We start from the raw sequence: 16628 nt of genomic DNA on the forward strand, positions 1-16628 counted from the left end.
TTTTTTCGAAGCAAGGGTGGAGACCGTCTTCGCGGGGCGAGCTACTTGTTGCGGATGTGTGTAAAAGCTGATAAAAAAACGATTCGTTTTTATCCGGCTATATGCTTAAAAGGTAATAACGGTTTTCCCGCTCTCGCGCCGTGAGAGAGAGGGCAGATATACTTTTAGGCACTGAATCGCACAGTTTTCCGCACCTAGGAATTTTCCCCTGGAGTGACACCGATGAACTAGTGCGAAGGAGGGGCGAGATTACACACACAAGATTCAGGTTCGAGTCTACCGCGCGTCTTCGTTGTCCCGGCCGGCATCATACGATCTGCTGCTTGAGCTTCACCAGGTTCGTCGCGCCGTAAAGCTTCATGTCCAGCGGCGCGCTCGGCTCGTTCTTCTTCGTCTGCGTGTGCCAGGCGAGCACCTTGGTGCAGTTGTCCGCCAGCAGCTGGGCGTCCCGCGGCTCGAACGGCGCCAGGCTCTTCAGGAAGCCGTCCTCCTCGTATCCCGCGCGGAACGGCATCGTCGCGTTCGGCCGCTGATGCAGGAACCCGACGTTCACGGCGAATCCGGCCATGTCCACGGGGAACTTCCGGCCGGCTATCCAGCCGTCGTAGAACCCGGCGAACTTGCCGTTCTTCAGGATCGGCGAGCTCAGCCCGAACTTGGTGCACAGCCCCACCGGGAACATTGACACCGTCTTCGTCTTGCGAATCTGTGAAAGAGTACATCAATATAAATCCTCCCGAAAGAGATGTCGGATCTTTATAGCGAAATTAAAACGTGCTTTATAGTAACTGGGTCGTACCTCGTCGAAAAGTTCAATATCATAAGTATTGTCGTCGTCGGCGAAATAGAACACGCCTTTCGTGGCATTTGCCCTGATCCACTGCAAACCGCGATTTCTATTCGACACCCCTCGCGGCTTCGCGCCCTTCTTGAGTTTGTATTTCTCCGGCATCGGAGCTGCGCAAAACGTAACGTAATAAGCCATTCACATTTCGCCGTACTGTTATTATACAGATATAGATAGATGTTTGCAATCTCGCGGCAGATTTATATATATACACGGAGAGAATTTCCTTTTAAAATTTACTCTGAAAATTTTGTTAATCGTGGGACAACATATAGTATTTCGACAAATTTTACTATGCACTACAATAAATTTGTTGTATAGTATATATTTAAAAAAATAGTGAAAATCATATAAAATTCGTCGAAATACTATGTTGTCTTATACGATTAACACGATTTTCAGGGTAAATTTTTTAATAAAATTCTCTCCGTGTATTTTTATTTACCGATTAAATGATCGAACTTCAAGCCGGTCCTCTCCAACAACGTGGTAACTTGCTTGGTAGCGACGGTAGCGTCCTCGATCACGAGCCAATGTATATTCCTCACTAACATCAAGGTATGGGCCATCCTCGTGAGTTCGGGTATCTGTTCGGGTCTTCGATATGTGGGCGTGATGATGTACAGGGGTTCTTCGAACGACTCCTCGGTGGAGGGTGATGGACGTGACGGCGTTACCGCCTTGTGCGACGCCGTAGTCAGGGGTTGCGATTGCCGCGGGGACTTGAAATTACTTCTGGAGGCCGCCGAGACGTTTTTGCTTAACTGATTGATAAGCTCCTGCACGAGCATCGAGCTTATTTCCGGGCTCAGGCCGTTCGTGATTTGTACTCGGTACACGGCGTATCGAATCTGCCGAAGAGAAACGACGCAGCTCGTCTGACAAAGTGTCGCGTAACAAACAATTGATATATGACGATAAATTTGTCAGATATAAGACAGAGGGATTTAATTTCTAAAGGAAACACTGATCTCGGTATTGCACGGGTAAATATTAATGGTTATTTTTTTTTCTTACCATTTCCTCGGCGAGCCTTGGGGTTTTGCTGTCACCCTCCTCACCGATCGGCAAATCCCCGGCGTCGTCCGCGGAGGTATCGGCATTGAAGGCCGTTACTTGATCGAAAGTAACGCCGGTGGACAGGTGATATTGATAAAAGACTACGCAGATCCCAATCAAGGCGATCACTCCCATTTTCATGGACGGCTTCATTATACTGATGCCTGAGCAGAGAAAAGGGGAACGTTCGAAAATAATAGGATGAGGATAAGAGTAATGTATTACCAATTACGACTATAACAGAGAGAAAGAGAGAGAGAGAGAGACGCGAATAAAAAAAGAGACAGTAAAAAAAAGGAAACGGATGATTCGATTAAATTTTTGAAAACGCGCATCAAGCTATAATATTTTTAATCTCGCCCGGAGAATGGGAGTAGAAGATGAATCGGGGCTATAGATTAAAAATGTACCGCACCTCAACTTATTCCAGCAAACTTTCCTGCTTGGCGGGAAGGTATAGTTACTCTCACGTCCTATTCTCGTATCTCCTCCGGACTGTGAGTTTCCAATTTTAATCTGATTCACGGCTCAATCCCATTCTGCAGGGGGAGGCATCCCCATTCGCCGAGCGCATTAGCGTATATAAATGTATATCATGCGAATTTTATACGCGTGTAAAATGTAAATTTAACAACGGACGAAACGAAGTACCGAAGATTAACCGTGGCCGAGCTGCCGTGAATTTAAGACCCGACGTTACATTGAAACGCATTTCCCGCCCGTTCGCCGTATTAAAAGCTCGACGCGCAGATGATCCCGTTTCCGCGTGATCTCAGGCGGAAAACGTCGAGAGAGAGAGAGAGAGAGAGAAAGCTGCCGTAATAGAACCCCGCCGCCGCCGGCGGGTGCAGAAGGTTGAAACAAAGACATGCTCACTCACCCGAATGCTACATGTGTCGGCTGTTCCGTCGTTTCCTCTGCCTCTCCTGAATCGCGAGCTGCTTCTTGCCCTGTCACAAAAGTAATTAGCTGTCGTAAATGCCCGTGGTATCTCGTCGCTCGCTAGAGGTTTTTACATCTAGAGCGGCATGATTTACGGCCGCCGTATAATTTATTACACTTCTTTGCGTGTTTGCGACGAAAATTCTCGGCGTGTGCGTGTGAACGAATCCCGTTCGATCACACCGTCTGCGTGTCGATAATCACGACTAATTGCGGCCTCCGCGGCCACGTGGATTTGAGTAATTAATATAATTCCCCGACGCGTCGTGATCCGGCTCTCGTAAACGGCCGGACCGATTCTCGCGCGATTGAAGGGACGGTCCTCCGGAGATTTAATTATTTTCGTGGGTCAAAATGTGGCATTTCCCGAAGGCCCCCGCCGGATTCGCATTCGCGTCATTCGCGAGGCAGCGAGGGAGGAAGAAGAAGAGGAAGGAGGAAGGAGGAGGAGGAGGAGGAGAAGGAGGGCGCAGGCGTAGCGACTAAGCCGATAGCGCGGACGCCGGAAGAACATCCGTCAGGATCCCGCGGACTTTGGGCGATAAAGCGAGCGACGCGTTTAATGCGAAAGACCGTCGCCGTCGCTAACGAGCGACGATAACGTTCGAGATTTATCTAACGAACGAGACGCGAGATACCGCGATGTTTGTGGCTCTCTCCCGGTGGAGACGCGGCGCCGCGCGAAACCACGATCAACTCCCATGGGCAGCGTCGTAATTTCAGCCTGTCCTTCCAGTAAAACTCGACTCTCGCAACTGACTCGTATTTCGCGAGAGAGAGAGAGAGAGAGAGAGAGAGAGAGAGAGAGAGAGAGAGAGAGAGAGAGAGAGAGAGAGAGAGAGAAAGAAAGAGAAAGAGAAAGAGGGAAAGGGGGTAGGTAAAAGATAGAAGTGCATCAATTGCTCGCATTTCTTCTCCCCGATATCAAGCGTTATAACTTATAATCGCGTCTATCATTAATAACCGTCTTCTTCCATCCGACGTATCGCTCCCTCGCGAATTTTATAGCCTCTTTAGCGTACGGAGACAATAAATGTTGAATAGTTTTCACGACGTACGATAACGCCGTTATAAGAGCTAGGAGTAACTCATTTAATCTTTATCTTTTGCTATTCTTCCAGGGATCCTTTCTGTTAACGCTACAGCATTGAATAAGTTTTATCTTTTTCTCTCTCTTTCTCTTTGACCTTTTTCTGTATTCATCACTTCATTAAACGGAAGAACAGCGACAGCAAGTATGCCCTTTGAGCGTTGATAATGACATTCTTTTGAACGTTACACACGACGCGGCACACGAAAAATGCTCTCTTTTCTAATTTACTCTCAACGCGTCGCTATCGCAACGTTCTTACGTAAGCCGCGTCATGTGCAGGACGGCCGCCTCTAAATTACGCGACACCGAGAATTTAACGCCGTCTCTCCAGCATCGCGCATCAGGAACGCACTCTTTTTCGCCTCGCGCCTGGCAACGTCAGCAGTAAGAAGAAAAAAAATAATGCCGACACTGATAAGATGTTACCGTGTCTTTATCTTGCGCGTCGGGTAGCGCGACACAAAGCGGCGTTTTTCGCCGCGAGCAAGAAATGCGGAGAATGGCGAAAATTCGCCATGATCAAGGTTTGATTCACGTCGTTACACGGCATTATCGATCGTTAGAATCAATTATCAATGCGATACCAATCTGGGTTCTGATTCTATTCTCGCAATGTCGAGGCGCGCGTTAAATATTAATTTTGATGAAAAAGGACAACGTGAAGTTCTCTTCTTTATTACATTACTGATGACATATTTTTAAAATATATTTAGATGCGTAAACGTCACTTCTTCCTTTTGCTCCCTTTACTCGAGACGCTCTCGCGCTTATCTATGTCAATTTCCTGATAAGATTTCTGATTTTTTTATTTTCATTCGGGAAATTCTGAGCGACGGACGCGTGAAACGTTTTCACCATCACGGCGATCCTAATATCTTCGTGAAAGGAAACCCGCAGGGTTACGCGGAGAAAACCAATGCGTTTCGCGACCGGCGGCAAAACGGCAGATCGAATTGATATATAAATATATTCGACGACGCGGCCATCAGCGCTGCACGATGGGAGGAGCGAAACGTTAAATTTGCGTTGATAATTTTCGGCTTAAACTGGCGGAAGAAGCGGGAATCCGCCGCTGATCGATCGACGTAATTAAGCGTCGCGGCAAATGCGTCTAATTCAGCGTGAAGGCGGCTTCCTCGATAAATCGTCAAGGCGCCAATAAGGCTTCTTAAACGCGTCTATTTCAGAGAGACGCAACGTTTGATCGATGCGAATCGCGATAGTCCAATAGAAATGGAATTTGCAATATCGTTAATGCAATAACGATTCTATAACCGCGCGTCGATACTGTTTGAACCTCAATCGCCTGCCTGTGATTGTTTGGATGCCGCGATTCCGCTTACAATGTCCGTGTTCAAATATATGAAGTTTTTATAAGAAGACTTTCCATCGCAAAAGGTGCCAACAATGTCTTAAAGAACGCAATACTGTGTAAAGCTTTATCGATTATGCCACCCACGTATGTTGTAGAAGGATGCCATTGCCTCGTATTTATCCTACGTCCTTAATACCTTCTGAATTAAATACTTTCGCATTGCACTATATCGCAAAATTCACGTTTTTTTTTTCTCCTCAGCGAGAAAAGCAGTTTCGAAAATTGATTTCAAAAAGTAAAAATAAATTGTCGCTGCATGGTAAATTGCTTCGATCTTTCGCTGAAATAATAATCAGGTTCATTTCCATTTACGAGGAAAATAATTAACTATTCATCTACGTTGGAAATAGAACAAATGTATTCTATTCAGCTCGTAACGATCTCTCTTCGAGCGTCCAACGTACATACATGTATATATACGCGACGATCGTCACGCGAAAAATTTCGCGATCGATCGGTCTCGCACAGAATTGTTTCCCCGATTGGTCATTGGTCTCGTCGATTAATAATTGCGACGGCTGTCTTGTTCGTCCAGAAATTTCGCTTCGTTGTTACCACGAGTTTTCGAAATCGCGGGGAAAACCGAATCACGGCTGCAGTGTGATAGACGCCGTCGCGCGCGCGCCACGGGGATTCGCATAAATTACTAATTAGAATGGAGGGAAACGAGTGGTCCCGGCAACTGGCATTCTTCTTGCTTCGCTTCCATGCTCCGCTTGCATGAGAATTTCATGGCTGATCAGCTCGCGCTAACTAACCGTGCTAGCCGGGATAATCTAGATAGGACTGTCGGTCTCTAATCTAAATCAGTTTGCAAATCGGTGCGGCATCGATCAACGCGAGGGCAATTTAACCGTCTGATTTAATCAGAGAAACGCGTTCGTGTTATTGAACGTAAACGTATAATCTGTAAAAAAAAAACAGCGTGTGTATACTCCGTATATACGAGTAAAAAGTCGTGACGTTTATAGGGCGCGAGATTTACGTTTCGAATCAGTTCGGTAATCCCTGCCTTTACGTCTCGTGCGGAGGCTTGTCCCCGTTATTGAGATTAGGCGACCGACCGACCGATGTGGCTCTTTGCACGCGCGCCATTAACGAGAAGCGAGCCTTATAATCCGGCAAAATTCCTCGTTTGAATCCAAGTCACGATTATTATACGCGCGGCATTTTTCTTTCCCTCTTTTTTTTCTCTTTCTCTTGCGTTCTCGCGAACGGCGCGGCGCGCAACGCCGAGCTCGTGTGTGTTCACGTATATCCCAGTGGAGAACGCCGCGATATCGCCGGACCCGCGCCAACTCGATCACGGAACTTTTTATATCGCGCACTTCCCGCGGTACTCCAACTCCGTCGACTCCAACTCCGATTAATTAAATATCTCTTTCTCTCTCTCTCTCTCTTTCTCTCTCTCTGCACTTCGGAGAAAAGTCAGAGGAGCCGAACTAACCGAAATTTTAATGGCTTTGACGGGAGAGCGCGAACATTCATTATCGAGTTAATGCTCCCCCCGGTCCGCGCGCGTTCTCGCATTTGCCAACCTCGTTTGCATTAAGCCTGAGAACTGACTTTATCTATCTATCCTTCCTTACACCAAGTCTCGCGCGCGCGCGCGCGCGCATTTAATGTTGCGCTTATCGCGATGTCCGCAATTTTACTCGCGGTTTCATTTGTGCGTTTCACCTGTCTTACGAATCTCCACGAACTGTGCCGTGTCACTGCATGTCGACGCGACCTCGCCATATTCTCTTACACGCGTAAATATGTTTTGCATGCGCGAATCGTGAGATTGGTTTCCGCAAGTGATAAACACGCTCATTCGACGTGGAAGCCGCGCGGTTTTGCACAACCTTAGAGCCATTACTTTAAGTAATTCTTGTATATTTCGCCGTTATCAAGCATTCCTTGATATTTTTAGAATATATTTAAGCTATAGTTAAACTCTATTTAAGATACGCTTGAACTATCCATTATCCATGTGTGCATACACGGAAAGAACGAGTTTGCTGAGGTAGCTGAAAATTTAGCTAGATACAGATATGAAAATTATTTTGTTGAACTTTCAAAGAAATTATATTATGTAAGAAATTCAAGCGTGTTGAGTGAATGTTGCAAGAAATGTTGACACTTTTGCAACCAGCTTGAGCGCCCTACATAATTATTTTGATAGTCCAATACGATCATTCAGATCAGCTAAAATTAAAGTTAAATAAAAAACTGTTTAGCTAACTTTGTTATGGATACTCCAAGCAAAACCTTCGTTCTCTCCGCGCACAATTGTCTACTCTTTCCAAGGTGTAGGAATTCGCGTTAGAATACCGAGAATACGCGATTTCTCAGTCAGGCGTAAAACATGTCGCGCGCGCGGCAGTCGTTATTTATTCAATCGTTTGCACCAACCTGCTCGACTCACGGAGCGGAAACTGGAGCACGATAAATGCAGTGCCGATTAATCGCAGCTTCCTTAACCAGAACCACTTATCGCCCGTAGGCTTCCGCGTGCAACCGCGGACAAACTGACGCGCTCATCATCGTCGCGATGGCGCGAATCAATTTTTCACCCGCGGCCCGATCCGCCCCGGCCCGGCGGCACGTTCTAATTGCACGCGGCCGAAAGAGGAGCTCTCCGTTCCCGGAGCCCGGTCGTCTCTTCGGGGCACTAAATCAGGCCGCGCCGCTCCGTTGGCACTTGACCCAGTTGACCCAGGGGAGATCTCGCCGGAATCGGACGGGACGGTCGAAACGCGCATCTCGGCCCTCGGAGAACGTTTCTTACTGTTGATGCCGTCCCATCACAGAGTCACGCGACGACAATGACGACGACGTGAAAACGAGGCCGACGAAGACGAGGGGGGAGAGCGGGGGGAGGGGAACCGAGGACGACGAAACGGCGACGCAATCACGGCTAACTCGACACTGAAACGTTTCCTCCGGTTTCCTCCTACTTCGTAACATGCCCCACCATGCCGATCGAAGGACCGCGATCGTCGTAGGAGAAAGAGAGAGAGAGAGAGAGAGAGAGACAGAAAGAGAGACGCGTGTCCCACGTGTGCGTGCTGCGCACGGTCCACGGAACAGATCACGTGGCAGAATCTATTAGCAGATTGCGGTAATTCGGCTCTCAGTAGCAGCGCAGTAACGCGTTTTCAGGCCGGCGAACGTTTAACCCGCCGCCGACGTCGATTTTGCATCTCGTTCGCGAGAGGTGTATTCGCGAGATATTCGGGAAGTGAACGTTATTTCTAATTAGAGATTGAGAATAAGAGAGAGAGAGAGAGAGAGACGCACGAGAATACGTTGCACACAGAATACACGATTTTTCCATCGCGCGTACGATATATTTATATCGTACGGTTGCCGTGCAGAGCCTCGTAAAAATATAAATGACATACGTTATTCCCTGTCCATTCCGTTTCGCGACTACAAATGCAGGATATTTCTGAGCGCGTTGCGTTTTACAATAGAATCCAAATCGAAGCCGGGGCAACTTCGGAGAACTTTACGAATAATTCATGCCGCGACCCATGCTCGCGCGTGTATCAGTGTTTCCCGATCTTTCCGATATGTGTAACCGATTAGTCCACGAAAATACAAGCCGCCCACGTATGACACTTAATATTGAAAGTATGTCAAATAGGCGGGTGATACATGAATTATTTTATTCAGAATATTATTCTGGGAAATTATTTCTATGCGTTTCTCTTGCAAAAATCGGATCGAAGGATATAGCTACTAATACCCTCTGGGGTACATTTATAAAAATAGATGTTTAAAAGTATTTCAGAATCCTCTCTCCCCCCCCCCTCCCCTCCTCCAGCAGTGTTACTGTCGAGCTTTTTATCGGTCCTGTCAAACGTATATCTATCGCTTACGTTTGCACCCGTCGGCAAATAAAGCAAAACAGGAATAGCTTCTACATCTTCATTTTATAAAGCAAGCTTTACCTCCCCAATGTAAAGCCTGCCCGGCGCATTCCTTTTGCATGAGAGACATGAAATATTACGTGCGAGAAATGTCGCGACGCGTAAAGTCCCTCGTGGTGGGTATCGGAATCGTGCGAAGTTCGCGCGAATCCGATTGTGCCGCCGTTTTCTCGCCGTCGACGACGCGTTAAAAAGCACGATCGTCAGCGATCTCGTTAGCAAAGCGCGGAATATCGGCGCGACACGAGAATATAGCCCGCCCCGAGGGAAACCATTTTCGTCGCGGCTGAAACGCGATTAGGCGCACCGCGGCGTGATTAATCTAACCGGAATCGCGCGGAAAAATTCATGAACTCGTATTTATTAATCTTCCAATTAGCACTGCAAATGCGCGACGTGCCCCGGCAAATATATTCCGCCCGCGTTTTGCGTTACCGGCGTTATCGGATAACGTTGTAACTTGCATTCGTCGTGCCTCCGGAAGCTTACGCTAGCGGCGAAAATGATACGACGCCGTGCATGGCGGCACGTGCTCGAGATTGCCGGCTGTACACGAAGGAGAAAGAGAGGGAGAGGAAGGAAGAGAGAGAGACAGAGAGACGCACACAACACACGTATACCTAGTTGTATAATGATCAATAACACGAGGTAGAAAATGAGGCAGTGGTCGATGACGAAGGACGATGAGCCGTTCTCGAACGGATAAGGCGCCGAAGTTATAGTTCGACGGGCAATCGAGTTCTTCCGCCGGTGTGACCCGAATAAGTAATTAGCCGGAACGTAAAATCACACGACGACTTCGCCGTCGATTGATCGCGATCGAATTGCGTCAAATTGCGATTGCCCCCTTCTCCTCCTGCCCCCGCCACCGCCGGCAAAGGGTAACCCTGACGCGGCGGTTTAATTTCATTAAAATTTCCGGTATTACGGCTCAAGTGGATGGCAAATACCTGACACCGTATCAACATATGCGCCGTGGCGCACTGCATATAGGTGGCTTTACACAGCGATGGATGCTAACAAACCGAGGATGCACCCAATCGTCATCGTCGCCGTTGACGTTCGTTCGTTCGTTCGTCGTACAAAGTACACATTCGTGCGGAAATATTAGATCTAATGTTGTCAGTATATATACTTGTATCGGATAATCGCCCGAAAGAAAGTTTTGATGCCGATCGGCTTCGCCGCGGCAAGGAAGTATATAATCGTCAACGTTTTCACGCTAGCTATAATACTTATACACATGACGTATACCGGAGTCTATACTGCAGAGTCTATACTGCTGATCCGAATAAAAATCACGCGCGAACGCACGCGACACGACATTTCAATACTACCTGAGACCGATTCTTTTTGTTTTTTTTCCTCCGGAGTAATTCCTCGCTACGTAAACAACGAACGCGCACTCCGTGGACGATGCCGGGGGAAGGATACAGCGCGGAAGTTTGATCGATTCGCGGCATTCAAGCCGGGGCGAGCGAATTTCGGTGGGCGGAGGGGAGGGGGGCGGAAGTGGTGGTTATTTGCGCGAGCTACCACCCCGGTGTTCCGCATTCGCTTGCCGGGCACGTTGCCGGTCCAGACGGGATTCTCGGGGGCGCAATCTCGCGAGGTCGCGTAATTTGTAACGCAACTTTCGGCATCGGCGACCAGGAGAGGGAGGCAGGGGGAAGAGGGGTGCGCTCCTACAACTAATAAGAAGTTCTTTCCCGCCGACCGGTGTGCACCCTGTTAGCCTCCCTGTGGCGCCCTTTGATTTGGAGGGCACATGGCCACCCTGCCGCTGGTCGATAACCACCGCTCGGCAGACACCATGTGATTCTCTCTGTCTGTCTGCCTCTTCTTCTCTCTCTCGCTCTCTCTCTCTCTCTTTCTCTCTCCTTCAGTTTTGATACCCCTTTACCTTCCCTCGATACCTCTTACCTAGCCGTCCATGGGCGTCGGCAGAATTTTTCACACGAGTGACAAGATAATGATAGTAATATTGAGCGTAACAATAAATAAGTAAAATACATTAGTACTTGATGAAAAAAAAGAGAGAACGCGAGCACGGGAAAGCATGTAATAACGAGATAATAATCTATTAGATAGGAGCAAAAAGTGTCCTACAAAAGGTCAGTAAAATCGAAAGAAAATTGTCGCCACGAGCTTCGGTATTCTTTTTTTTTTTAATCTATAGAGAGACTTTTCAATTTGCTTCCTTCAAAGAACGTCGATTTTCTTATTTTATTTTGTCAAGGGTTGACGGAAAAACGGCAAATTTTTTGCAGCAATCTATAGTTTGAGCGCACAATTGTATGTAATCGTGTGTAACTATTACGTGTAACTCACAATTAAATCACGACTCGTACAAAGTGAAGATAATTAGCGATGGTAACGTAATAATTAAGTAAAACGTGAAATAATGCGGAGTGTAGGACGGGGCAATTCACGGAAGAAAACGAGGGTAATGGGGAGGAGCGCGTGTTGGCGCGCCGGGGTACTTGAATGGGTGAAACTTCAGCATGCTTGAATAGGAGGAACTTCGTTTAAACACGTTTATGCGCGTTATCGATTGGGGCATCTGTGGTCCGTCTAACAAAATAGCACCTTTTAATGAAACTTTTCTCCATCCCTCGCCTCGAAGACGGCCGGTCGAAGAAGGTTGCGAGTTGCCACCCCCCTTAGATTTCGCCTTACGGCGCCCATGTGTCTCCCTTTCCACCCTCCTTCTCTTTCTCATTCTCCCTCTCCCTTTCTTTCACAGCCATTCTCCATCCATTTCCGTCCGTTCCACCTCCGTCGTCATATTGATCGTGACTTATAATACCAACGTATGATGTATAATGTTGTAAATCGGATATCTTGTCTGCCATCTCTTGACAGGGGCTTTCCGTGACCGATCTCACGGGAGGGACGCGATGTGGAGATTACGTGGGATTATCAATAAGGAACAGTTGGCATAGTGCCCGCAAACGTGTACTCGGGATAAGTCAACTTGCGCTCGATCGATCAAGGTCGCGGTCGATTGCATCTATCCGACAAGAACGTTCGACGTAGAATGTCACTAGTGCAATTCTTTTCCTCGCGTTGCTATCCTCTCTATGAAAAAAAAAGTGTACGTATCCGATATACTATCGCGTGGAACGATATACGAATCGATGTCGAACGATACTTATCGAGGTTTTTTCTTTTCATTGCGACGCGCGAAGGTTCGCAGATTGATAGTGATAGAACACGCGTTGTTTATTCCACGCACACGATATATAGATTAGGTGTGGTATATCGCGCGCGTATTTTTGTAATTCAGTTCGTTCGATCCAATCCAATTACCCTTCAATACCCATCGGAATACGTGAGTTCTTTCTTATGTAACGCCTGTAATTTCCTTAGGGAATCCCTCCTGCAGATCCTCCGCGACCTACTCTACTCTGATGTCTTGTCGAGTGTAACGAGAAACGATCAATCTCTACTTTTCGCTAATTGCGCGCCTATACGGAAAAGGAGCGAGGAGAGCCGAGATCTCTCCCGGCTGTCCCTTATCTGTCACCCCCATAAATCTTCGGTACAAGTGAACCAAATCGCCACGTTCGACGGGCGATTTATCCGGTCGTTCCTTCCTCGGGACACCCTGTCCTTATACCGGAGCGCTCTCCAGGACTTCCCGATAAGTTAAGCCGGCTAAATACATTTCCACTTCCTTTATTGACCTTCCGGTATCATCCACTCTCTCCCCCCCCTCTCCCCCGCTTCCTCCCCCGGTGGCAACCCCTATACCCTCAGTAATCGGCACCGCGTAAAGGTAGCGCCACGGTCGCGCGGTCGAAGACCATTCACCACCGCAAACGGATTTGGATGGGATATATTAAGGGTACCTACCGGACGCCCCTTGGTACCGTACCGCGGATCGTCAAACACCAACCGGCCTGTCCGCCCCCCATTAGTTCTGGTGCCCTATCTCGCTCCCCTCCCCCTCTCCGCGCGGGGGGAAGATAACTACTTAGCTGGGACAGTTCGCTCTTGGAAGTCGTGGTTGAGGTTAAGCCATCGGATCATTAATCCAGATTAATCCCGGCAATCTGTCAGAGTAATCAACCCTGGAACGCAAGACGTTAGCGCGCTTCAATCTACCCCTAACGACGTCGGATCCCCCTGTACGAGGATCTCTCTCGCGCGCGAGATAACGCGAGTTTCTCTATCTAAATTAAACGTCGAAATATCGCCGAATACGAATCGTGGTCTTCATGATCCGCGACGAATTATATCAAACATAAAAGTCCTAAATAATTGAAACTCAGAGTTGAATGTACGCGGGATTAAATGGGACAACAACATCGAGCGCAGCGTCCGCATTCGGCGAGACGGCGAAGAGCTCCGTGCTTTGTCCTCGCGAAACCGCAACGCGCGAATCCGCACATTCTCCCCCCGCGCGCGCGTTAATCGCGAGCAGATGTTTCTCGGGCTTGATCCGCGTTCCGCGTCGATCCGCTCGCATGCCAGATGGCACGGTAGCCCACCCCCGTGCGCGCGTACAAGCGAAATCGCCGAAATCGCGTTTCTTCCGGCGAGGGTGAAAAAAAAATGGAGCATCGTGGGACGACACGCTCTCACGGGGGTTGCTGACGGGATCTCTGATGCGAACTGGCCTCGCTGTCAGCGAATAAATTCTGCCGGACAGGAACTTTCGATTTTCGCGGGACAGAAGTAGTACGGATTTCCCTCTATGCCTGTCGTCGACGACGGCATTGCGGTACTCACCATAGTAACGGGGGTTGTCCGTTCGCCGTCCGCCTTTCGCCGTCGAGACAGCCGTCGATCGGCGACCGCGACTGCCACCACACTGCGGAGGAAAGCGCGCTGCTAGGGGAACACGCTGCCGCTGCTGCTGCTGCTGCTACTGCTACTGCTGTCGCGGCCACCACCGCCGCCGCCGCCACCGCTGCTGCTGCTGCTGCTGCTGTTGCTGGTGCGTCCGGAAAAAGCGGGAGGGGGCAAATCCACCGTCGTTCCATGCTGCGGCATGCGAAATTCGCGCATGTACCCTGGGATGGCAAAGGCGCCGCGCTGCGCCGCACCGCGACGTACCGCGCAGCGCCGGGCCGCCACAGTTACATGTAATCGCGCGAGTATATACATACACGCGTACGCTTACGGAAAACGCGCGCGCTCGCGCACGCCCGACATTTCGGCCGGCCCGTTCCGTTCCGCCGCGGCTGGCTGATCGAAAGAGCTGCTCCTGACCCTTCGTCCGCTTACCGACGCTCTCGCTACCTTAGCCCTTTAGACTCCCCCGCGTGTACACGGGGGGTGTTCCATTAGAGACGAAGCTCCACTGTAATCCTCCTCCCTCTCCCCCCCCCCCCTCGCCGTTTATGCTTTAAATTCCGAGGCAACACGCGATCGCAATTAGAAAATTACATTCTCGAAACCTCATACGAAATTTCTCGATCGAAAGGAAAAAAAATGCATCAATTGAATGATAAGCCAAATAATTGGAGGCTACGGCTTTGAGAGAATGTAGGAATGGACGTTGAAATCAGAATGAAACGTTTAAGATTGATACTCGTCATTAATCGTTTCGCGGAAAAGAGATAAGGTCTCAACGATCGTGTAACGAGTGAATGCAGGCCTCTCGATTCACTGTTTTGTATTGGTTTTCCGATCGGCACATGACACTCCTAAATACAATTGAGTGTATTTCGCACGTAAATCAATACGTTAGTATTGCACCGCTGGTCATTGGCGAGCATCGTAAAGTGTGCTTCGGGCGATCTGTAATTCGTTTCAGGTTTCAGGAACAAAATTCTAGAATTTACGGTTATCGTTTTATGGTTGATGTCGTTTATTTTGATACACGTGTATATTTTAATACATATCTTTTTTATATATTTATTTATATACACATAAATGTATTTATAACAAGAGAAAAACGCACGTAAATATTCATATTTATTCATCAAATGCATTTTTCATTCTTTTTTTTAATTCTATTGTTATAATCGAAAAAAATTTATATTCTCTCCCAATATATTTCAATCATTCAAACATCGACTTATGTCTGTAAAAGATAGACTGTAGCGTTTCGTTCATAAAAGATATATACTTAACGAAAAAATAAATACTTGACGCAAGGCATGCCTCTTAATACATATTTTATAGTAAAAAATGTCAAATGCAACGCGTTTGTAATGCTAGTTTAATGTATATTTTATTGTATATTTAAAAGGGTAAATTTTTATATGTGTGCGCGTTGCGCATTCTGACTCTTCAAGTGCTTTCTGCATCGCGTGATACACGAGATTATAAATAGAATTTTATCCTGACTTCTGATACGCGAATAATAGGTCGGTTGAGAATCGGGCTGACATCACTCGAGGAAGAATAAATACCGAGCAGATCTCAGTATGTCGAATAAGATTGACGGTCTTCCCATGGACTTGAGCTTGGCTCGGCGCGTCATCCCGGTCCAGAGATTCAAATTCGTAGGGCTCCGCTTTAATAAGCCGGACCGAGTGAGGCGCGCAAACGGCGCGCGGCCGCTGTTTAGAAAGTTGCTTTGATCGGTCGAGCGTGCACGGTCGAATCCCGGCGATTTTCGACGCTTATCACCGCGGGCACGCGTGTAAGTACGGCGAGGCGGATGCGACGATAACGGAGCGAGCGGCTTGTTTAATTCATCGGGCGTTATCGGCCGCACCATGGAAGATAATCGTTGCATTGAATTCATCTTTTCCGCGAGTTGTATATATACGTCTGCGGCCTGTTCTTATAATACTCTGGATTATCTCGCCTGGATGGATACTATAACTACGATAACGGCGATGGTAATTAATCCGGATAAGGGTATATCTCTCTTGTCCACGTGTATAGGATTTCCGCACTTTTCTTTCGTTTCTCTGGGCGGAATTTCAATTCGGAATGGAGATCCTACTCCGCGAATATTATTTCGAACGTTTTATAGATTGGTATGTCGTAAAACAGATTGCAGACATGCAAAAAGGCAAGTCGCATGTTCAAATTTTAAATTCTTCAAATAATCGAGAACTGTGGATGGGATAATGTAGTGCATAATTATTCCGAGACGAATGCATGTCGTTAAATAAAAAAATAAAAAAAAAATAAAAAAATGGTCGTTAAAACGATCATAAATCCTAGTGATTCCAATCGGCCTCTCTGAGCAAGATATGTATTAATAATTTTAAATTTTGCGCCTATCTCTCGGCGTCCCTGGACAGCCATCCGGTTCGTTCGGAGTCTAGCTACGATCCTGATTAGCGTGAAACTGGCGGGAATCGTGTCGTTTGAATAACGGCGAAAATGGAGGCGACCGGTCAGTAACAGTGATAGAATTTGCACGTCTACGTATCCGGTGAGCCCAGGATGGAGGTGGCTAGGCGTCGGCGGCGACGGCGC

General features: G+C 47.8%; 1 protein-coding gene across 2 annotated transcripts; it reads right to left on the reverse strand.

Annotated features, from left to right (window-relative positions):
* Window positions 1-14117, reverse strand: LOC105448926 (galactosylgalactosylxylosylprotein 3-beta-glucuronosyltransferase P). Of its 2 annotated transcripts, none has more exons than XM_011687800.1 (6): window positions 13974-14117; window positions 2787-2856; window positions 1865-2070; window positions 1293-1698; window positions 800-957; window positions 1-706 (listed from the first exon to the last, which is right to left on the reverse strand). In XM_011687800.1, exons 3-6 carry the CDS (start codon window positions 2057-2059, stop codon window positions 308-310), a joined length of 1158 nt encoding a protein of 385 aa, XP_011686102.1. In that variant the 5' UTR covers window positions 2060-2070; window positions 2787-2856; window positions 13974-14117; the 3' UTR covers window positions 1-307. The 2 variants fall into 2 exon arrangements, with proteins under 2 accessions (XP_011686102.1, XP_011686103.1); XM_011687801.1 differs by lacking the exon at window positions 13974-14117 and adding an exon at window positions 7714-8225.
* Between the last annotated feature and the right edge of the window lie 2511 nt (window positions 14118-16628).

This window comes from Wasmannia auropunctata, unplaced genomic scaffold (assembly GCF_000956235.1).
Source record: "Wasmannia auropunctata unplaced genomic scaffold, wasmannia.A_1.0 LD336078.1, whole genome shotgun sequence".
NCBI classification, from domain to species: Eukaryota; Metazoa; Arthropoda; class Insecta; order Hymenoptera; family Formicidae; genus Wasmannia; species Wasmannia auropunctata.

Coding starts and splice junctions, on each gene's coding strand:
- LOC105448926 (XM_011687800.1), bottom strand. CDS start 2,059: ATGAAGCCGTCCATGAAAATGGGAGTGATCGCCTTGATTGGGATCTGC. Junction 1,699..1,864: donor CAAGGCTCGCCGAGGAAATG/GTAAGAAAAAAA, acceptor TCTCTTCGGCAG/ATTCGATACGCCGTGTACCG. Junction 707..799: donor ATATTGAACTTTTCGACGAG/GTACGACCCAGT, acceptor ACTCTTTCACAG/ATTCGCAAGACGAAGACGGT.